Source organism: Portunus trituberculatus, chromosome 24 (assembly GCF_017591435.1).
Source record: "Portunus trituberculatus isolate SZX2019 chromosome 24, ASM1759143v1, whole genome shotgun sequence".
NCBI classification, from domain to species: domain Eukaryota; kingdom Metazoa; phylum Arthropoda; class Malacostraca; order Decapoda; family Portunidae; genus Portunus; species Portunus trituberculatus.
The window spans coordinates 5,274,644-5,299,027 of NC_059278.1; the positions used below are offsets into that span (position 1 = coordinate 5,274,644).

A 24,384-nucleotide genomic window follows, 5' to 3' on the forward strand; every position below is an offset into this window, starting at 1 on the left:
AGGGTTTTTGTGTTTGCTTTCTTTTTTTTTTCATGTTCTTTTTCATTTCATATGTTTTAATTAATTTTGTGCTTTTTTTGTGTAGCTTTAGTTTAAACGTGTGAAAATATGTTTATGTATTTATTCAAGTATCTGTTTTTTTTTTTAATGGTTTTACTTAAGTTTTATAGCAATATCACCTAAAAAAATATTGGAAAGTGTACTCCATGAGAGAAAACTTCCCGCTTCATGGCACACTATGCTATTCTTGAAAGCCACCTATATTTTACGTCATATCACCTTCTCTTACCTAATTTTAACTAACTGTGCTTATATTATCGTACTTTCTTTATTATACACTAACTTATTTATCTCACCTTGCCTAACCTGACCGTCGCTAACGTTATTCCCACTTTACATTCCCTTACCTGACATTACAGCTTCAGTACATTACTTCTTAGGTGGAAGTTTTATTTATTTTTTTTTTTCGTGTACCTGCCAAATCTGATGAGTGTCTCTTGGATTCAAAACTTGATGAAGTAAAATAAAAATACGTAGGTTACAAAATAGGTTGAATAAATTAATTGATTGACATGAATTTTACAGATCTACTACTACTACTACTACTACTACTACTACTACTACTACTACTACTACTACTACTACTACTACTACTACTACTACTACTACTACTAAACCGCTTCCTTCCCTTCCATTACAGGTGTGGAAGATGTAATATGAAGGAAAGACCAGACCACCTCGTCCCGCACCTGTCTCCCGGCCACCGTCACACCTGTAAGAGAGAGAGAGAGAGAGAGAGAGAGAGAGAGAGAGAGATTAATTAGTCGTTTTTGGATTAATAGTAAGGATGTGTTATTTCCTCTCTCTCTCTCTCTCTCTCTCTCTCTCTCTCTCTCTCTCTCTCTCTCTCTCTCTCTCTCTCTCTCTCTCTCTTTCTCTTTCTCCACTTCCTCCTCCTTCCTTTCTTCCTTCCTGTGGTTAACATTCTTTCCTATTCATCCCGTCTTTGTTGGAGAGAAAAACAAGCTCCTCCTCCTCCTCCTCCTCCTCCTCCTCCTCCTCCTCCTCTTCCTCCTCCTCCTCCTTTCCTCTTGTACTTCCTCTCCTGTCACCTGTTGCTTCCTCCTCCTCTTCCTCCTTCTACTTCTCCTTTACTTTTGCACGCATAATAATTTTTCCATGGCTCTGTTCGTTTCCATGACACACACACACACACACACACACACACACACACACACACACACACACACACACACACACACACACACACACACACACACACACACACACACACACACACACACACACACACACACACACACACACACACACACACACGGAAGAAAGTTCGTGTATACCTGTCTTGTAATTAGTTTTCCTTCTTACCTTACCTTTACCATACCGAAACCTTTGCCTCCTGGTGGTGGTGGTGGTGGTGGTGGTGGTGGTGGTGGTGGTGGTGGTGAGCCCTCAGGACAGTAAATATGTAGGTTATGTGTAGGCCTCTTGTTGTTGTGTGTGTGTGTGTGTGTGTGTGTGAGTGAGTGGGTGGGTGGGTGGGTGTGCTCTCGCGTGGTGCAATACGAGTTTCTGGGGATATTGCTAGAGGCGAAAAGTCTGGTGATTTTAAAGAAAAATTGTTCTTTACACAAGTACATTTTGAGGCGTTGTCTAAACGTGGGGTGGAATATGGATGTGGCGAGGCGACGAGCCCCTTGTGAGTTATTTAGTCATTATTTCTACAAGTTTTGGTGTATTGCAGTACCTCGGAATGAGAAGAGTGGTACTGACTGACAGGTGATTTATTGGAACACACTATACATCGATAACATGGCTGTAATTAACGATGAATAGAATTATAGGCTGCATGACGCGCTGTCTGCCCGTCGGTGAGAGCAAGTCAGTGAGGCTTGCAGCAAGTCAGCTGAATGCAGTTCCACTCCAAGACGGTGACAAGGAATACATTAAGATTGTACTGCAAGATTCCAACACAAAGAAGACCAAAAAAAAAAAAAAAAAAAAAAAAACTAGAAAATGCCACACTCTTACAGCAAGGTGGAGTATGTGGACATGGTTTGTACGACATAAACACCCGCCTGGCGCAGCCTTTGCATGTCCCACCCCCACGATGCAATTTCACCCCACGGCAGAACAACTCAAAATGCTTGTGTGTATTGAACATTTCGAACTTTGCCTCAAGCAATATCCGCAGAAACTAGTGTTGCATCGTGTGTGTGTGTGTGTGTGTGTGTGTGTGTGTGTGTGTGTGTGTGTGTGTGTGTGTGTGTGTGTGTGTGTGTGAGTGAGTGTGTGTGTGTGTGTGGGGGGGGGGATTATTGTGGATGTTAGTAGCATTGGTAAGTTGGGACACACACACACACACACACACACACACCGCGTAGTGTAGTGGTTAGCACGCTCGACTCACAATCGAGAGGGCCGGGTTCGAGTCCCGGCGCGGCGAGGCAAATGGGCAAGCCTCTTAATGTGTGGCCCCTGTTCACCTAGCAGTAAATAGGTACGGGATGTAACTCGAGGGGTTGTGGCCTCGCTTTCCCGGTGTGTGGAGTGTGTTGTGGTCTCAGTCCTACCCGAAGATCGGTCTATGAGCTCTGAGCTCGCTCCGTAATGGAGAAGACTGGCTAGGTGACCAGCAGGCGACCGAGGTGAATTACACACACACACACACACACACAGTGGAACAAAACAAGCTAAATCTTATATATTAAAAATAAACTTTCTTTTCGTTTCGCGAGAGGAAGTAGTGAGTCAGTGATCGGAGGAAGAAAAGAAGGAAGGAAGGAAGAAAGAAAGGAAGGAAGGAAGTATGCCAGAGAGGAAAGAGGAAGGAGAGAAGAACGGAAATGCGAAGAACAAGAGACCCGTGTAGGAGGAGGAGGAGGAGGAGGAGGAGGAGGAAGAGGAAGAGGAAGAGGAAGAGGAGAGGAAGAGGAAGAGGAAGGGGAGGAGAAGGAGGAGGAAGAGGAGGAGGAGGAGGTGGTGGATTGGGATGATGAAGAGGAGGAGGAGGAGGAGGAGGAGGAGGAGGAAGGAGAAGAAGAACATAAGAGAAGACCAAAGAAAGAAAAGTGAAGGAGAGCAAGAGAGCCATGGAGGAAAGAAGGAGGAAGAGCAAGAGACGGGGAGGAGGAGGAGGAGGAGGAGGAGATATACGTGTAAAATTCAAATCATCGAGAAGGGAAACACTCACATCCTGCCTCCTGCTGGGGACTTACTGGAGGAGGAGGAGGAGGAGGAGGAGGAGGAGTGGAAGAAAATAGGAGGAGGAGGAGGAAGAGGAGGAGACAAAGAATCGAAAGGAAAAAAAATGCGAGAGAGAGAGAGAGAGAGAGAGAGAGAGAGAGAGAGAGAGAGAGAGAGAGAGAGAGAGACTCGTGTAATATTATGATCAACACAAAGGGAAAATAAACTCATATAAAAAGGAAAGAAAGTAAGAAAAAACAAAACACTTTCTTTCCTCTTATATAAAACAGTGGTGTAAATCCAACTCGTATTATATCAGAGGAGGAGGAGGAGGAGGAGGAGGAGGAGGAGGAGGAGGAGGAGGAAGTACTTTTACCTGTTCTACCTGTCATCATTATTCGTCTCACGTGGCGGGAGTTGGAAGATTGTCAGGGAATAAAACATGAAAGAAAAATTTGAATTCAAGGTATTATGTAAGATTTCATGTGGAAAGAGAGAGAGAGAGAGAGAGAGAGAGAGAGAGAGAGAGAGAGAGAGAGAGAGAGAGAGAAAGAGGCACCCGTTACTCTCTCTCTCTCTCTCTCTCTCTCTCTCTCTCTCTGCATCCGTGATTGTTTCCTGCTCTTGTCATGGTGTGGAGGAATGTTGGAGGGATGGAGGGGGTAGGGAGATAGGGCTGAATAGGCATCTCTCTCTCTCTCTCTCTCTCTCTCTCTCTCGTCATCAGCACTTTTTTTTTTTTTTCTTTCCTCCTTTGCCTCCTGCTTTAGTTCCTTCTTTTACGTCCGTCTCTCTCTCTCTCTCTCTCTCTCTCTCTCTCTCTCTCTCTCTCTCTCTCTCTCTCTCTCTCTCTCTCTCTCTCTCTCTCTCTCTCTCTCTCTCTCTTCTTCTTCTTCTTCTTCTTCTTCTTCTTCTTCTTCTTCTTCTTCTTCTTCTTCTTCTTCTTCTTCTTCTTCTTCTTCTTCTTCACATTTTCTTCTTATTCTTCCATTCTTCTTCTTTTCTTTCACTTCTTCTCTTCCTTCCTCCTTTCCTTCCTCCCACTCTCTCTACCTCTCTTTATCTCTTCACCTCTCCTCCTTCACTGATATCGTCCCTTCACCTCCTCCTCTACCACCACCACCACCACCACCACCACCACCACCACCACCACCACCACCACCACCACCACCACCACCACCACCACCACCACCACCACCGCCACCACCTCCTCTTATCACGGCTCAGGTAGCGTCCATTTACCTGTTTATTATTAGCCTCTATACCTCCCCTCCCTTCCCTTCACTGCATCCCTATCTCCCTTTCCTTCTTTCCTTCTTCTTTCCTTCATGTTTTCTTACTTTTCTCTCCACTTCTTTCAAACATCTCACGTCTCTTTCTTTTCCTTTACTTCGTTTGTTGTTGTTGTTGTTGTTGTTGTTTTTTTTTGTTGTTATTGATCCTCTTCTTCTTCTTCTTCTTTTTCTTCTTCTTCTTCTTTTTCTTCTTCTTCTTCTTCTTCTTCTTCTTCTTCTTCTTCTTCTTCTTCTCCTCCTCCTCCTCCTCCTCCTCCTCCTCCTCCTCCTCCTCCTCCTCCTCCTCCTCCTCCTTCTTGGCCTTGCAGGGAACTTGCCCGAGGGAGTTTATGTAGGCAACACCGACCCAATTACTGTGTGTGTGTGTGTGTGTGTGTGTGTGTGTGTGTGTGTGTGTGTGTGTGTGTGTGGACTAGATCAATCATGGTGGAGAAAATGGTTTGTTTTTGTTGTTATTGTTGTTGTTGTTGTTGTTGTTGTTTGTTTGTTTGTTTGTTACTTTTTTGTTGTTGTTATTGTTGTTGTTGTTGTTACTGTTTGTTTGTTTTTGCTGTTGTTGTTGCTGTAATAATGATTAATAGTAGCAGTATAGTAGTAGTAGTAGTAGTAGTAGTAGTAGTAGTAGTAGTAGTAGTAAAGAGGAGAAGAAGAAGAAGAAAAACTGAAGAAGAAGAAGAAGAAGAAGAAGAAAAAAGAATGAGTTTTACTTCGCTACCTAATTATCAGCTAATCATTTCTTTTCACTTTCTATTAATTAATTTTAAAAAGAAACACATATGACATACAGAGAGAGAGAGAGAGAGAGAGATGTAAGAGGCTCACCCGCCACAGTTTCAGCTCCCTCCGGCCTCAGTGTGTCTTTAGTGTTGACAGGTGGAGGATGTCACGCACCTCCTCCCCTGCCGTCCGTGTACGTGTGTTCATGCGCACGTCCGTGTCTGTGTCCGTGTCCGTGTCCGTGATGCTGTGACTGCTATTGTTGTTAATTTTCTCACATTTATACGTCCTTTTCACCAAGATGTCCGTGGCTGTGAGGAGAGGTGAGTGTGGTGCTGTGGTGGCTGATTGACTAAGACTGTGGTGATTGGGTGGTGATGTGATGTGGTGACTGAATGACTGACTGATTGACTGATTGACTGGTCGATTGAATGTGTGGGTTTGTGAAAATTGACTGACTAGCTGATGTTGTGTTGACTTACTGGCTGACTGACTAATTGACTGGCTGATCGACTGATTGAATAGCTGAGTGATTGGCTGACTAACTGACTGACTGACTGAATGAGTGACTGATTGACTGACTGACTGACTGACTGACTGGTTGGCTGGCTTGTTGATTGAATGACTGGCTGACTGAATGATGTAATGATGACTGACCGACCAACAACAACAACAACAACAACAACAACAACAACAACATGGTGAAAGTAAAAGAGAAAAGAAAAAAACGCTGTAGGAATGGTAATAACACTGATAATAATAATGATAATAATAATAATAATAATAATAATAATAATAATAATAATAATAATAGTAATAATAATAATTAACTACGAACACAGGACAGTTTTCAGAACCACATAATAAAGCAAAAGAAAGTAAAAACACAGGAGAGTATATTGGAAAAATAAGAAAAAATATACAAGAAACTTCAAAACAATACGCAATACAACAATATTGTCATTTTCTTGTTGGAATGACTTGAACAAAAAAAAAAAAAAAAGATACACACACACACACACACACACACACACACACACACACACACACACACACACACACACACACACACACACACACACACACACACACACACTAAGATATGCGATTATATTGTGTGTGTCAATGTATGTGTATATGTATGTATGTATGTATGTATGTATGTATGTATGTATGTACTGATGTTTATTGGGTGTATAAATGAGAGGCGAATGGGAAAGATGGGGATGTTGGATAGAAAAGTAGGAGGAGGAGGAGGAGGAGGAGGAGGAGGAAGAAGAAGAAGAAGAAGAAGAAGAAGAAGAAGAAGAAGAAGAAGAAGAAGAAGAAGAAGAAGAAGAAGAAGAAGAAGAAGAAGAAGAAGAGAAGAATGCGGAGGAGGAGGAGGAGGAGGAGGAGGAGGAGGAGGAGGAGGAGGAGGAGGAAGTGGAAGATGCGGAGGAGGAGGAGGAGGAGGAGGAGAAGGAAGAGGAGGAGAGAAGAAGGTGATGAAGGCGCCTCTTGAAAATATCCGACGTTTAGGGAGTGGAGGAAAATGGAAGAAGGGAGGAAAGTGGAGGAAAAGGAGGAGGACTCAATATAGTGTGAATTCCCAGCGTGTGTGTGTGTGTGTGTGTGTGTGTGTGTGTGTGTGTGTGTTAGTGGTTACGCTTAAGAAAAGTTGCTTTATATAAATATTTTTGCTTCCTTTTACTGTTCACGTTTTTGTATCTTTTTTTCATTATTCATTTTGTTGTTCATCTTTTTTTCCTGTCTTGGATAATCGCGGACAGGAGATGCGTTTGAGGTGGTACGCATACTTCACGCTTACTCTCTCTCTCTCTCTCTCTCTCTCTCTCTCTCTCTCTCTCTCTCTCTCTCTCTCTCTCTCTCTCTCTCTCTCTCTCTCTCTCTCTCTCTCTCTCTCTCTCTCTCTCTCTCTCTCTCTCTCTCTCTCTCTCTCTCTCTCTCTCTCTCTCTCTCTCTCTCTCTCTCTCTCTCTCTCTCTCTCTCTCTCTCTCTCTCTCTCTCTCTCTCTCTCTCTCTCTCTCTCTCTCTCTCTCTCTCTCTCTCTCTCTCTCTCTCTCTCTCTCTCTCTCTCTCTCTCTCTCTCTCACTCTCTCACACACACACACACACACACACACACACACACACACACACACACACACACACACACACACACACACACACACACACACACACACACACACACACACACACACACACACACACACACACACACACACACACACAGGCAGCTCACAGCACCTCTTCCTTCCAGAGTGCAATGGCGGTCCAAGGTGGCGGGGAGTAGCAGCCACACCAAGGCCCCGCCCTGCCCACTGGCCGCCCCGACCTACCCAGCCGCCCCCTCCCCCGCCCACGCACCGCCCGCCCCCCGCCATGCCCGCCTCTAGCCGTGACAAAAGCCCCCGGGTCACCAAAGTCTTCACCAGGTTCCCCCATGAGTCCCGATCGCCTAAGGGTGTGCAGGAGGGCGCGGCGGAGGCGGCGACGAGGGACCACAACGCCACCACCACTACCACTACTACCACTGCCACAACTACAATCTCCACCTCCTCCACCGCCACTGCTACCTCCACCTCCACCTCCACTTCCATCAGCGGCAAGGCCAAGAAGAGCAGGAAGGGCTTCTTGCCGTACTTAAGAGGCCACCGGTCTGCCAAGAAGGAAGAGAAAGAGAAGGAGAAGGAAAAGAAGGATAAAGCTGATGGGAGCGTTAAGGGAGGGAGTCTTCCACCTGGAGGGAGAGAGAGCGAAGAGCCACGCCCTGACCACGCTCTTACTGTGGCCGACAAGAAGCCTGCGTCTCCCAAGACAGATGTTGAGGTGGTGAAGGCCCACGCCGGATCCAGTGAAAGTGAAGGAGGGGAGAAAGAGCCCCGTGTAGGAGATGGGGAACCTCCAATGGGTGAGGGGAACGGTAAGGGGGGCGCTGTGACCCGCACTGTCTCACAGCCCCCTGCCACTGCTACCCACAAGTCTCCCCTTCACAAACTGCAGACCCTCCAGCGCTCCTTTCTACACAACAGGTTCGGCTCTGCGGCGCACGATGCCATCGCCAACACCTCCTCCCTCCCCCAAAGCTCCGCCACGCTCCGCCCAGCCCCGCAGCAACGCCCTGTGGCAGCAGTCCGCTACCACACCCTTGGCCCTGCCTCACGGCCCCCGCAGGAGGCTGACGAGGATGCATGGTTAGAGAGCCGCAGCAGCACCCTGGATGCCGTGAGGGCGAGGTTTTACAACCACGTCAACAACCTGACTTACGAAGGCGTGGATTTCACTGCCTTGGAGGCGAGCCACGTACCGAGCAGCTTCAGCCTGGCCAGCAGGGGGTGTGACGCGCCTCTCCACGTCCCTGCCAGGGAGTTGGAGAAGAGGCCGGCGCGCGGAACCACGATAGAATCCAAGTGCGTAGCCAAGAAGATTCTGCTACAAAATCTTCTTCAGGAGGACTCGAGAGGGGAAGGTGGGGCGACAACAGCTGTCACCGGCGCCAGCGGAGCTGCCTTTACCACCACCACCACCACCACTACTCCCGACCAGGTGAAAGCCAAACTCAACATCACAGTAGTGAAGACGCCTGAGGTGTCCCGCCGCGGCCGCCCGGCCTCTATCAGGGCCACCAGGGCGTCCCAGCGGCGGAAGAAGGTGCCCGCAGGAAACACAGCTACCACTGGTGCCGCCACCAACACAAACATCACCTCCCACAGCACCGCCACCACCACTGTTACCACTGTCACCACCAGCACCACCTCCCCTGTCGCAACCACCACCACCTCCTCTGTCGCCACTTCCACCACCACCACCACCACCACCACCGCCCATACCACCACCACCACTTTCGCCGCGGCATCAGGGCAGCCCCGGGGCGGCGCCTATGGTCGCGTGCTATTCCGGGACGGCGCGCCCATCCCGGAGTATGCTAAGGTGCACAAGAGGAAGAACTGGAGACCCAATTTCTTGAGGAGGGGAATGGACGAGGACGACGAGGATTTGGAGGACGACGGGGAGGCAGATGAGGAGGACGAGCCGCTCTCTCAGGCTGCCCATCAAACGCAGCACTTGCACGAGTCCCCAGCGGAGAAGGCGCCAGTAGTGAAGAAAATGGAGTCAGCAGGATACAAGTCACGAAAGGAGCTGGAGCCCACGCTGAAGGTAAACCCCGTGAGACGCGCGGAGAGCTTCAAGACGGGCGGGCGTGTGGTGCGGCGCGGCAGCCTGTCCTACACCTCGCGGGCCAAGGTATTGGAGGGCGAGAGTTTCGTGAAGAGTCAAGCCGTCAAGCTCCGGCGGAAGGACTCTAAGAATGGACGCATGGACCACGTGAAGGGGGCGCGGAAGGCGGAGTACCGACTGAGTGTGACCATCAAGCCCAGCACTGTGGCGGCGCTGACGGACAAGTTCAACACAATGATCTCACAGAACCAGGCGGCGGGACCCCACGACCTCCCGCAGGTCACGCTGCACAAGACGCGCATCCCGCCCCTCGCCCCAAGAGTCGGCACGGTGCACAGGACACGGCAGAAGTTTGTGCGTCTTGACAAGGAAGGCGTCGGGGTGCTGACAGAGAAGAGCCGCAAAGAGGAGAAGAACAGGGAACAGAGGAGAGGCGTGGCTGCAGGGGAGCTGGCCGTGCTCAACCTGCGGCGGGTGAACGGTAAATACGGCAGGTCACCCAACACGAAGTCACCCAACTCTAGATCACCGAATACAAGGTCACCCAACTCGCGGTCACCCAACTCACGGTCACCGAATGCAAGGTCACCCAATTCACGGTCACCAAACTCACGGTCACCAAACTCACGATCACCAAACTCACGATCACCAAACTCACGATCACCAAACTCAAGATCATCCACCTCCAGATCACCCCACTGTAGGTCACCCACCTCCAGGTCACCCACTTCCAGGTCACCAAAGTCACAGTCGCCCTCATCCAGAACCTCTACGCCCAGGTCGCTCTCCTCCAGGTCACCCACTGCTAGGCCGCCACACTCCAGGTCGCCGTCTCCCAGCTCGCCCTCCACGCCCCGCCCGCCGTCTTCCTCGTCCAGGTCTCCCCCGATGAGGTCTGCGCGGCCGAGGGCGGTGCGGGCACGTCGTGGCGTGACGAGGAGGCGCAGCTCTACGGGCATGGGGGACAACAAGACGGACGAGGAGAAGGTGTGCGAGAGGATTAAGACTGCTCTCTCCTCCTGCAAGTTCAAAGGAGAGAGCGAGGATGAGGATACAGAAGACGAGAGCACCGACGAGGAGAAGTGTCAGAGGGATGCCACGAGGGAGCAGTCACCGCCCTACACCAACATCGAAGTTAGGCCGTCCTCCACTCTCCGCTTACGACCTCCTGACGATGTAGGTGAGGGAGGGAGTCTGGCCTCTTCAGTCGCTTCTTCGGCAGGACGATTAACCGCCACCCTGTCGGAGAGACACGCTAAGTCGGACTCCTTGGACTCTGGCATCTCCGCTGACGGGTACCAGTTGTCTCCTAGGCTGCGTGTCCCCAGCGTTCCCGGCCACGCCTCTCCGCTCCCTGAGGACTGCTCTCTGGACACTGTGGCTTCCTCAGACACCTTCAGGAGTGAGGACAGCGCCGTGGCTCTGAGGGGTGTGGACGAGGACCCTGAGGACAAAGACTCACATCAGGAGAAGGATGTGTATGCCTGTGTGAACGAAGAAAAAGTAGCGAAGGAAGGTAAGCTCGTGGACTCTGAGGAGAAAGGAATGATGGACCTTCTTGAGTCAGAGAGCAAGGATGTGACTCAGTTTTCAGCGGCCTGCAGTTCCGCCTCACCTGAGGAACCAACGCCTTCTACCTCCCAGTCTGCAGAGACGTCAGCGGAGACTCCAAAGGCCACTCCTGAAGGCTACGAAGAGGAGAAACAGCCAGAGGCGGACTCAAGGTCAGTAGAGAGCAGCGGACTTGACGACGCGACTTCTGAGGTGAGTTCGGTGTGCTCGGAGGCGAAGTCGAAGAAGGCGGTGAAGGTACAGGAGAGTCGCATCTACACTGCCGTCAAATCTGCCGTCAAGAACACGGTGAAGAAGACCAAAGAAAAGGACGCCGAGAGGAAGGAGGAGAGGGAGAGGAGGAACAGATCTCCCTCAGCAGACAGAGAGAAGTGGTACAAGAGAGGGCGCTCCAGGGAGAGGAGGGACAAGAAGAAGGATGGAGAGGAGGATAAATCTGAGGGAGGAGAGGAGTGCGAGAAGGATAGAGAAGGGAGGACGTATGAGAGGTTTACGTTCAAGAAACTCAGAGAGAAGAGTCAAGAACGGAAGAAAAAAGCCAAAGAGGAGGAGAAGAAGAAGGAGGAAGAGAAGAAAGCCGCATTAGAGGACTCGAAGAAGGAAGGGAAGAATAAGAAGAAAGATGATAAAGAGGAAGGAACTTATGGCAAGTGGAACATTCGCTCAAGATCAAGAAGCCGTGACAGGAAGAAATACAAGGACAAAATAATGGAGCAGATCGCAAAAGAGGAGGCAGAGGAGAGCGAAGTAGGAGGAGGAGCAGCAGCAATAGCAGCAGCGGGAGGAGGAGGAGGAGAGTCACTCAACCCCCTGAATGCTTCCACCTCCCTCCAGACTCTCCCTGGTACCTCCCTCACTCTCCCTCTCACCCTGAGGAAGTCACAAGAGACGTCCGTGTTTACCTTCGACACTGAGAGCCTCTATGACAGCCCCCAGGTGCCCTCCTCCTCCTCCTGCCACTCCATGACTCTGCCTCCCCCTCCGAAGACCCCGATACCCTCCCCTCCCTCCTCCGCCACCCTTCCTTTACCTCCCCCACCCAACACGCCCATCCCAGACCCACCCACGGAGTCATCCACCTCGGGACAAGAGAGGGAGACCCTGCGTAAGTCTGCAGCATCGGATAAGAGCGGCGCGGAGAGTGACAGCAGCGGCGAGACGGAGAACATCTACGAGAACCTTTATGCTCCGAACCTTGAGAAGCTGCAGCGCAACAGAGAGAAGCTTGAGGGGCGCGGCATTCGACCCAACTGTTCCTTCCTGTGGAGCGAGGGCAGCATACCACACTCAGGGTCGGTGGACATGCCGGAGCTGCAGGAGGTGGAGGCGGACGAGGACGAGGAGGAGGAGCCCGAGCGGTCGCCCTTCACACGTCAGCCTGGCGTGCGGAACTACTGTCGCTACGGGAGGACTGCCTTTCCTGGGCGGGTGAAGGAGAGCGCCGCGCACCACAGCTATGCCGAGCTGACACAGCGAGGCGGCGCCGAGGACACCCACACAGTGTCTTATGACTACATTGGGGCGGCGAGTGCTGTGAGTTACGATGACATACGGGCACCGTCGTCCTGTGGGTATGACGATATCCGCGCGCCCTCTACGGTGGGTTACGACACCATCCAGCCGCCGTCCGAAGGCTACGATACCGTGAACCCGCCTCGCTCTGACTCCAGCCAGTACGATGACTGTGATGGTGGCGTGGTGACGGCACACTTCGCGGTGGTACGGGAGGACCAGCTAGACTCCATCAGCTACATGTACGACGAAGTGGCGATGTACAACGCCTCCCAAACCTCCCACTCCTATGAACCCGTCAATCCGCCCGGCGCCGTGCCCTGCATCCAGGAAGTGCCTGAGGCTGAGGCAGGCTCGCCCGACCCTCGCGATGACTGCAACCCCACGGCGCGTGACGGAGGCTCCCCCTATGCTAGTGAAGGTGAGTCACGGTGAGAGAGAGAGAGAGAGAGAGAGAGAGAGAGAGAGAGAGAGAGAGAGAGAGAGAGAGAGAGAGAACCATTTCCACAAGGTGGTGCTTAATTACGAAGGAGAGGAAACAGAAGCGTCATCATACTCGTACGTACTGTGTTATTTTCTCCCACTCCCCGTCCATCTATCTCACCACGCGGCCCTCGTCACACTTCGCTCTTTATTCACCACAATCGCCATCTGCTTTGTCTCACTCCTCAAAAATTTACCAAGTTGTTTTCAATAGAGTCGTCCCCTTCACTTTGCCTCACTTCTCTTCACTCGGTCACATTACCCTTGCCTTAAAGTTCCCATCATTGACCATCGTGGCTTTGTTGCTCTTTCCTGCCCCCAGCTTGTCCTCGCCCACCGGACACGCGTGAAATACCTAGAGCCACAGGTAACAGGGCGCCAGGACAAGGCTCTCACACCTATCCGGGAAGCTACTGATTATTGGTAGTTCTCTCTCTCTCTCTCTCTCTCTCTCTCTCTCTCTCTCTCTCTCTCTCTCTCTCTCTCTCTCTCTCTCTCTCTCTCTCTCTCTCTCTCTCTCTGTGTGTGTGTGTGTGTGTGTGTGTGTGTAATTCACTGTTTGATCTGCTGCAGTCTCTGACGAGACAGCCAGACGTTACCCTACGGAAGGAGCTCAGAGCTCATTATTTCCGATTTTCGGATAGGCCTGAGACCAGGCACACACCACACACCAGGACAACAAGGTCACAACTCCTCGATTTACATCCCGTACCTACTCATTGCTAGGTGAACAGGGGCTACACGTGAAAGGAGACACACCCAAATATCTCCACCCGGCCGGGGAATCGAACCCCGGTCCTCTGGCTTGTGTGTGTGTGTGTGTGTGTGTGTGTGTGTGTGTGTGTGTGTGTGTGTGTGTGTGTGTAGAAATGACCTAGTACAGGTACAACACACACACGCGCATGCACGCGCGCATACACACACACACACACACACACACACACACACACACACACACACACACACACACACACACACACACACACACACATAAAAAGGCGCAAAGAGCATGCATGAAGTAAAAGACACTCAATAAGCCATATAATATTTACTATAGACTTGTGATAATGAGGAACTTTGCACAGAGAAGCTTCAAATTTATCCTTTATTTATCTACGTAGAAACCCAAATCCACCGTTCATTGACATATTCACTACCATTTCACGTAATTAAGTTGAAATATGTTAAGGGTTTATATATTTTTTGACAAGGAGGAGAAAGATTACCATTTATTGCTACTGTGATGTAAGTCTGCGGAAAGTAAGTACCGTGTTTCACTAAGTCTACGGAAGCTGTTTGTCATACTTAGATCAGTGCCTGACGACATTCTCTTGAGTGTTACCTTGTTAGTTCTTGCGGTCTGTGGTTGTGTGTGTGTGTGTATGTGTCTGTCTGTGTGTGTGTGTGTGTGTGTGTGTGTGTGTGTGTGTGTGTGTGTGTGTGTGTGTGTGTGTGTGTGTGTGTGTGTGTGTGTGTGTGTGTGTGTGTGTGTGTGTGTGTGTGTGTGTGTGTGTGTGTGTGTGTGTGTGTGTGTGTGTGTGTGTGTGTATGACAAGGTTAGGTTTGTGTAAGCTTTCCACTATCTACACTCACACACATTTAATCACGTACATACGCAGAACTTAACCTCCCCCCACCCCTCCTCCTTTTCCTCTTCTTCCTCCTCTTCTCCTCCTCCTCCTCCTCCTCCTCCTCCTCCTCCTCCTCCTCCTCCTCCTCCTCCTCCTCCTCCTCCTCCTCCTCCTCCTCCTCCTCCTCCTCCTCCTCCTCCTCCCGCAGATGGAAGTGAAGGCGGCGTTCACGAAGTCTTTTCCTACAAGCTGACCCGTATTGGGGCGTCGCTGGAACTCACGCCCACCAGCACCACCACCACCGTCCTCCACCCGCCGTCCTCCCCGCCCACCACCCACGCCCCAGCCATTCCCTCCTCCAGAAGTTACGGTGAGTGAATCAGTGAGTAAGCGACTGCGTGCGTGAGCCAGTGCATGTATGTGTGTGTGTGTGTGTGTGTGTGTGTGTGTGTGTGTGTGTGTGTGTGTGTGTGTGTGTGTGTGTGTGTGTGTGTGTGTGTTGTTGCAGTCTTTGTTGTTTATCAGTTTTGTTCTTGTTCTTGTTCTTGTTCTTGTTGTTCTTGAAATTGGTGTATATTTGCTGATATGCTTGTTTTAGTAGGCGTTTTTCGTGTATTGATATTAATCTCTCTCTCTCTCTCTCTCTCTCTCTCTCTCTCTCTCTCTCTCTCTCTCTCTCTCATAGGAGGCCCAGTACCGTCTCCTTTCATGCTTGCCGGAGAGGGAGCGGAGGGGGCGCCATCTCCCTCTCTCTCACCCACGGAGGGGAAGAGCGAGACCTCGGATGAATGGGTAGACCTCAGTGACACAGAGACGGACACCAGCATCTGTGGCCCCGTCAGGATTACCACGCAGATACCCTTGTGAGTGGCCTTCGTCAGTACTAGTAGTAGTAGTAGTGGTGGTGGTGGTGGTGGTGGTCGTGGTGGTGGTGGTAGTCGTGGTGGTGGTAGTAGTAGTAGTAGTAGTAGTAGTAGTGTTGATGGTGATGGTTTGAATTTAGCTCCTGTCTTAAATGTTCTGATTATTATGTTTATAAGTGCAAATCATGTTTTTTAATGCTTCTACATAAGAGAGAGAGAGAGAGAGAGAGAGAGAGAGAGAGAGAGAGAGAGAGAGAGAGAGAGAGAGAGAGAGAGAGAGAGAGAGAGAGAAAATGGAGCTCAATGCGATACACTTTAGTCTGCCATGAAAACAACGCGGCATGGTCCAGTTTTCTGTCGTGGTGCGTCTCTCGGGTAACTTAAAAGAACACACAGTTATTAATCTGATGCCAATTAAATAAAATAATAATGAAAATTGAAGCTTATAAAGAACTGGTGAACTAATACATATTGTTATTCACTCCATGTCTTACCATGTCTGAATAACGAGTAATGGATAAAGGAAGACAGGTAACTTATACATTGATTATACATACGTGCATACATACTCATAGGCATACATACATGAATACATACAGTAAATTTGAAGCCCTTCACACCTATACCTGTTCACACACACACACACACACACACACACACACTCGGGCCCTGTAATACACAAATAGGTAAATACACACATACACACACAAAGTAGTTCTGTATTTCACACTAATTTCCGGTGAATTGATGAACCGCGATGACTAAGTTCTGTTGACGGTCACCTTGAGGGAAAGAACACAAAAGAACTTAGATGAAGAGCAAAACAATATCACATTATTTTATCCTTTTGTTTGTGAAGAGAGAAAAGAAATAGTTAAATAAGAGTAAATAACTAGAAATAATGTGGCAGATAAGAGGAGAGAGAAGAGGATGAGAGGGGATGGAAGATACTGATACTGATACTGATACATTTATTGGGCCTTTATGGGTACATTAAAATCAGTATGATACAGAATGTGAAGAATTCCCTTGGTCTGTTGAGCATAAGCTCTTTTACAGACCTATTTGAAATTTATGTTAGGCCGACGCGGTTAGTTGTATAGGCCTAATTACTATACATATATTTACAAACAAGTAAATTAAAGATTTCCTAACTAAATTCCACTTCTACAACCAAATATACATCTACATAACACATATGTAATAAATGCAGTAATAAATACAGTAGTGGATGATAATGACAAATAGAATAATAGTAATAGAAACAATAGATAATGATAAATGATAAATAATAGTAAAGAAAAATAAATATAATAACATAGCAATGATATTAAAATAATAATAATATAATAATATAACAATTATAATAATAATAGTAAACGTACAATAATAAAACAATTTACATTAAAACATTATTAATAATGATACATTAATAAATAAAATAATAATGAAAATTATACAAATAATAGCAATCACATTACAATAATAATAAAAATATAATACTATAATGATAATAGTACTATAATAATAATAATAAAATAATAATAATAATAATAATATTTATTATTATTATAATAATAATAATAAAATAATAAATGATAATAGTAAATGTACTATAATAATAAAACAATTTACAATAAAACAATAATAAACAATACAGTAATAAATAATAAAATACTAATAATAATGAGAAATTATACAAAATTAACAATCACATATTACAATAATAATAATAACAATATAAATACTATGATAATAATACTATAATAATGATAATAAAATAAAAAGAAGAGGAAAGAGAAGACGGGATGGGATGGGATGGGTTGAGAGATGTAAAGAGGAAAAGTAACAAGGGGACCCAAGGGAGAGAAGAAGAGGGAGGGAGGGAAGCAAGGGAGGAAAGATGAGTCATGAAACCTACTGCTCTGTTTTTTACACACACACACACACACACACACACACACACACACACACACACACACACACACACACACACACACACACACACGGAAACAGATAAAATATTTAGTTAAGTTCGTGAGTCAGTCAATAATCGTGTATGTGAGAGAGAGAGAGAGAGAGAGAGAGAGAGAGAGAGAGAGAGAGAGAGAGAGAGAGTGTGGGAGGGTATCAATGACGAAGGTTTAGTGACTTTAGTCTGACCAGAAGACAACACACACACACACACACACACACACACACACACACACACACACACACACACACACACACACACACACACACACACACACACACACACAGGCCACGTATCACATCACTAACTTAACCTCCCTCTGAACAACACACTTACAACACTCATAATACACACTAGATGCACACAACACTAGAACCAGAAGCATTAAAGCAGCATGCAACACATCAGAAATACGTAAGATGGCGCAACATTTAATCATATTAGTGCATTCGGTTTGGAGTCACGAGAAAGCCAGCGGGAGAAATAACGGACGAGGGATGAGTCACAGGAGAGTGGGAGAAGTAGAGACTAGAGAAGGGTGGCCTGGGTGGGGAGATCAGTATGCAGTGTCCCTCTCTCTCTCCCTCCCTCTCTCCCTCAGTTTAAACCACCACGCGCGCTCATTGCCTCATTCCCTCACTCTCCACACGTTACTTGTTCTCTCTCCCTCTTGTGACCAGGAAATACTGCTACATATTCGGTACTACGAGACTTGTTAGTTATCTTCACTTGCTTGATGTGTTTTTCTGAGTGTTGTGAAGTGTACTGATTTGAAACTGACACTGAGAGGAGCTGATAACTTGTGCTTAGTGATGTTGTGAGGGAAACTTGATAGGGAGTCTTCAGTGGTGTGAACTGAAGGTCGTGTGAAGATCCATGTGGAGTGTCTAATGTGGATGGAATTGATGTGAATTGATGGTGGAAGAATGAATGGTTTGCTTTTGGACCATAGCCCATCAATGTTGAAACTGGAATTGATGTGAACTGCGGGTGGAAATGAATTGTTTGTTGGTACTGTGAGAAAGATTGATGCAGAAACTCTAAAACTAATGTGAAATAAAGATGAATTTTTCTGTGATTGAAGGAGCACAGACTGACAAACACTTGAAGCTGATTTGAACTTTAGAGTGGAGAGGAATTACATTGATGTTTGAAGGAAGACTGATGGTAAAAGACTGAAACTGAAGTTGTTGGTGGAAGATTATTTTATTGATACAAGACAGAACATTGATGCAGAGACGAAAACTAACAGGTTGCTGATAGAAGACGTATGATAACGAAATGTGACTGTAATGAAAGGTAGAACTAAATGTGAAACGTGACAAGAAAATAGTTACCTGAATAAGAGGAAACAAAAACATGAAGTGGTCGAATTAAGACGCTAAAACGAACACATGCAAGAAAAAATATTACCACGAACACAAATACTCCCATAATTCTTGAGTATCTAACCACAAAATTATACGTAAAAACCAAAACACAAGCAGAACTCAAATCCTACATGCTAACAATTCAAAAAGAACAAACACACAGTTACAATGGACACTTAAGCTAGTCGAGGGAAAACCAACACTGTTACTAACACAATCACCGTTACGTGTCCAATGTGACGGTGGGAGTGTTGCAGTGAGGGCGCGGTCAGTCAGTGTTTGCTTGAGTCAGTGTTGCTGGATTTGTTTCCCGTGACAGACAATGGCAGTGTTACCTTTAGTGGCGAGAATCCAGTCTGTTCTGAAGGAGTGGTAAGTATGAGAGAGAGAGAGAGAGAGAGAGAGAGAGAGAGAGAGAGAGAGAGAGAGAGAGAGAGTGAGTGAGTATGCTGGATGATGTAAGGAAGAGGAGAATGATAATTGTTTGAAATAACTCTTTTCCTTTCTCTCTCTCTCTCTCTCTCTCTCTCTCTCTCTCTCTCTCTCTCTCTCTCTCTCTCTCTCTCTCCCTCCCTCTCCTCCCTCCCTCCCCATCCCGGTATGATGTATTATTTTGCCATTTCCTTTTGTTTATTCAGATTTCTTACTAAATGAAGTTTTTTTTATTATTTACCTAGTTTTTTAATCCTTAATTTGATCTCTCTCTCTCTCTCTCTCTCTCTCTCTCTCTCTCTCTCTCTCTCTCTCTCTCTCTCTCTCTCTCTCTCTCTCTCTCTCTCTCTCTCTCTCTCTCTCTCTCTCTCTCTCTCTCTCTGTTTATTTATTTATTTATTCATTTATTTATTTATTTATTTATTTATTTGTCTTTTTTATTTCACAGTCTCGTATGTGACTGAAAGAGCTACTGATGTTTGTCTTTCCTTTGTGTTCTGTTGCGTCCTCTCTTTCATAGACATAGACACAAAGCAAGTCAGCTGCCACCACTCATCCACTCAGCCTCTTACCTCGCGAACTGCTCCACCTATCGAACTGTAATTAGTTTGACTCTGACCTATATTCTGAAACGCTGCTCTCTCTTGACGGCTGTTCAAAGGCCACAGCGATGAGTACTGTGGCTGACTCCCAGTAACTTCTTCTCCATTACTACCCTCACTATATGCAATAATTCTCAGCACTAAAAACAATGCATGGAGGGTTTATAAGGCCGCAGCGATGAGTACTGTTGCTGATTCTCATATGCTTCTCTGTGTTACCCTTTCCACTGCTACATAGAACGATTCTCAGCACAATAAGCAATGTATGGAATGTTTATAAGTGCTAGTAATTCAGGGAAAGGATTGTCAAATAGCCACGTAAAGCTATCAATAGAACCAAAGAAAGATACTTAAAAGTCAAGATAACTCTATTTTTTTTTTTTTTTTTTTACAATGCAGGACACTGTTTAGAGTCGGTTGTAGTGCAAGAGAAGATACTCTCTGAAATGCTACTAATTCAGGGAAGGCGTATCAAATAGCCCTGTTAAACTATCAATAGAATCAAAGAAAGACACTTGAAAACCACGATAACTCATCTTTTTACAATTTATAGGCAGGACACTGTTTGGGGGCGGTGGTAGTACAAGAAAAGATAGTTTTGGAAATAATTCATGAAAGTCATGTCAAATAGCGTAGTTAAACTATCAATAGAATCAAAGATAGACACTTGAAAGCCACAGTAGCTCCATCTTTTTTATAATATATAAACATGACACTGTTATGGGACGGTGGTAGAAGAAGAAAAGATGCCTCGGAAATGTTAGTAGTAATTCAGGAAAGTCGTGTCAAATAGCCAAGTTAAACTATCAATACAATCAAAGAAAGACACTTGAAAGCTCCGATAACTCCATCTTTTTACAATATACATAGACGGACACTGTTTGGAGGCGGTGGTAGTATAAGAAAACATAGTCTCGGAAATAATTTAGAGAAGTCGTGTCAAATATCCATTTTAAATTATCAATAGAATCAAAGAAAGACACATTAACTCTATTTTCTACAATATATAGGCAGGACACTGTTTGGAGAGGGTGGTAGTACAAGAAAACGTAGTCTCGGAAATAATTTAGAGAAGTCGTGTCAAATATCCATGTTAAATTATCAATAGAATCAAAGAAAGACACTTGAAAACCACAATAACTCCCAATAAAGCCAGTTAGGGAGTTGCGAAAAGACGCTTTGAGGTTTGAGAATGCGGGTCACTAAATTCTCTTGGTTTGTCTGTTTAAAGGTTGAGAGTGAGGCAGAGGTCGAAGAAATGGCGCCCACGGTACTGGAAGCGAACCTGGAGTCAAGCCGCCCACGTTCACGGCGCCCACGATAAGGATGAGGACGAAGAAGAGGAAGAGGAAGAAGAGGAGGTCGACTGCTGGAGGGAGGGTGAGTGTTGATTTTATCTCTTTTTCTTTCTCCCTCTTATCGTCTGTTTGTCTGTCTGTTTGTTTGTCTTGTGTTTGTTTACTAAGGTGTGTTTAGCTTTGTGTTTTTAACCTGGTTTTTTTTTTTTATTTAATTTGCATGATGAATTACTAACAAAATATATTAACACACACACACACACACACACACACACACACACACACACACACACACACACACACACACACACACACACACACACACACACACACACACACACACACACACACACACACACACACACACACACACACACACACACACACTCTCTCTCTCTCTCTCTCTCTCTCTCTCTCTCTCTCTCTCTCTCTCTCTCTCTCTCTCTCTCTCTCTCTCTCTCTCTCTCTCTCTCTCTCTCTCTCTCATTAACATGTAAAAAGAAACATTTTATAAAGAAAGAAGGAAATTCTTTTGCCTACAAATAGAAGTACAGTAAAGAAACACACACACACACACACACACACACACACACACACACACACACACACACACACACACACACACAACTCAGTAGGCTCAGTAAACCTTCTTTTATTGCAGTTTTACGATCCACACAGTTTTCTCTTTTACTCATTCTGGCCGTTGGAATGACGGCTGCCTTCGTTATAAAGTTCACTATTTATTTTCCTCTTTTTTTCCTATTTTCGTTAGTTTTTCAGCTTTCCATTACGTGTTGCGATGGAAACAAAATAAAAACTAGATGGAAGTGCTATGAAAGTTGAAGTAATCTCTCTCTCTCTCTCTCTCTCTCTCTCTCTCTCTCTCTCTCTCTCGAGCACCGTACAATGACCTTGAGGCTTAACTTTTCCCATTTGAACCCTCAGGCCACACACACACACACACACACACACACACACACACACACACACACACACACACACACACACACACACACACACACACACACACACACACACACACACACACACACACACACACACTGACCAGGGAAAGCTGACCACTGGATATATTTTAAGTTATGGAATCAACACTTTTTCTTCTTTGTTCGTTTTCCATGGTTAAATAATCACATCGTTTTCAAGACTTGGATGAGAGTTTTAAATGTTAGAAAGTGGAGTGAGGAAATTTATTTTTATTTTCATTTATTTATTTTTTTACGAGAGTTTAGTTGGTGTATTTTTAAGAGCACAAGATTTGGTTTCTGGATGCAAAACTTGATATTTTTGTTGTATTTGTCGATTTCTTCATCCCGTCAGTGTTAAGATCCTTCATGTTTTGTCATTTTCGTGTGTCTATTTTAAGAGCAGTTTCTATGGACCAAAACCTGGTATTTTTGTTGTATTTATTCGTCAATCTCTTCTTCCCGTCAGTGTTAAAATCCTTCGTGTTTGTCCCTTTCCGATGTCTATTTTAAGAGAAGGCAAAACTTGATATTGTTGTTGCATTTACCTATTGCTCGATTTTTTCATCCCATTAGCGTAAGATCCTCCGTGTTTGTGTGACCTTCTCCTGTGTCAGTTTTATTTCTCGTCACCGGAAATTGTTACTTGTTTAACGACTGATCTTTAACTCTTATCAGGTAGACATGCTTGCCTCAGATACGTGACCGCTGTTTGCTTAAATGTTAAATTGAGAAACTGAAGACTAGAATTTGTCAGTGGATACAACAACTGACACTGAAATATTACTAAAGAAAGTATTGAGTCCATAGTCTTCTTGAAAGTTGTTGTTAATGATGATGATGATGATGATGATGATGATGATGATGATGATGATAATGATGATAATCGCTAATCACTATACGACCGACTCTAGAAATGAATGAATAGATTAACAGTATCTAAATAAATGAACCACATTATTACTTATCAAAACCCAAATAGATAGATAATAGATGAATGAATAGACCACATTTTTGCGTAACAAATTACCTGAAGGCAATTAAGATCATAACTCATTCAGAAACTTCAAGAGTGAGAGTTCGTTGCAGTGTATGAGGAGGAAGCATTTCACTGATAATCTGGTGCTAGAGCTACCTGTTACATGTCTCTTCATATTTTCCTCTATTTCATTCTTATCATTCCTCTTATATTACAAAGAACTATTTTATATTCTCTCCATATTTTATCTTACACTTTTACATATTTCCTCATTTATATATTTCCTTTTTATATTTCACTCTTTTAATCCTTTATTGCTTCACCCTCTTCATATTCCCTCCTTTATTTTCTTCCACTATTGTTCCCGTAAATGTGCCTATTTTCTAACCGTCCCACTGTGTTTTGTTCTCACCTGTCTCGTTTATTCGCTTCCCCTCTGTCACTCTCCGTTTGCTCTACCATTTCACCGCCTTCCTTCCCCCACCGACCCTCCTCCCGCCCTGCAGATGACCGGACATGAAAAAACAAAGGAAAGTGTCCGCCTCTTTCCCTCTGTGGTCACTCAGCGGCCGCGAAAACTTTCCTTTGTAATTTTCTTTCAAAGTGGAAGCTGTTGTTTGTCGAGGGAAAGTGTACACCGAGGGGACACACACACACACACACACACACACACACACACACACACACACACACACACACACACACACACACACACACACACACACACACACACACACACACACACACACACACACACACACACACGTCTACTAACAGCATGTATAGTTTTAAAGCATGCAGTAAATTGTTATCCAAGAACCTTACTTTTGCATGTCTAAAAGCAGCACCCCAGACTCCACACAGGTAAGCAAGGCACCTGGAGTAATTACCTGTGTTCCTACGATCCTCTTAATAGGTGAGTGTCTGTAGGTCTGTGTGTGTGTGTGTGTGTGTGTGTGTGTGTGTGTGTGTGTGTGTGTGTGTGTGTGTGTGTGTGTGTTTCGTTTTGTTTTGTGACGCGGCTTTCTTTGGGATTCTTGTGTAAGTACGTGTGTGCGTGAAGGTATTATTACATCCACGGCTGATGCTTACGTACTTTTACAGCATCTGGTATTGGTCTGTGTGTGTGTGTGTGTGTGTGTGTGTGTGTGTGTGTGTGTGTGTGTGTGTGTGTGTGTGTGTGTGTGTGTGTGTGTGTCGTGTTTTCGTAAATGGACTTTCTTTCGTTGCTTTTACTCATTGTTTTGCTGCTTCACTTTACTTGTTGACGAGTTTGAAAGGAGGCACGTCTTGCTCAGCCAACACGCGGCCTTCACCACCGCAGGCCAGTTTGACTAAGACTGAAG

The 24,384-nt window shown here is 45.9% G+C and overlaps 1 protein-coding gene across 2 annotated transcripts in view; it reads left to right on the forward strand.

Moving 5' to 3' along the window:
- The window catches only part of LOC123508018 (serine/arginine repetitive matrix protein 2-like), a 101,831-nt gene that overhangs the window by 25,947 nt on the left and 51,500 nt on the right, over window positions 1–24,384 (forward strand). The window contains exons 2-6 of one of the 2 annotated variants that reach the window (XM_045261375.1): window positions 701–774; window positions 7,480–12,903; window positions 14,745–14,906; window positions 15,222–15,399; window positions 21,010–21,158. In XM_045261375.1, coding sequence (XP_045117310.1) covers window positions 7,602–12,903; window positions 14,745–14,906; window positions 15,222–15,399; window positions 21,010–21,158 — 5,791 coding nt within the window. In that variant the 5' untranslated portion in view covers window positions 701–774; window positions 7,480–7,601. Of the gene's footprint in view, window positions 1–700; window positions 775–5,438; window positions 5,540–7,479; window positions 12,904–14,744; window positions 14,907–15,221; window positions 15,400–21,009; window positions 21,159–24,384 lie in introns of those variants that run through there. The other variant, XM_045261374.1, reaches the window with a different exon arrangement.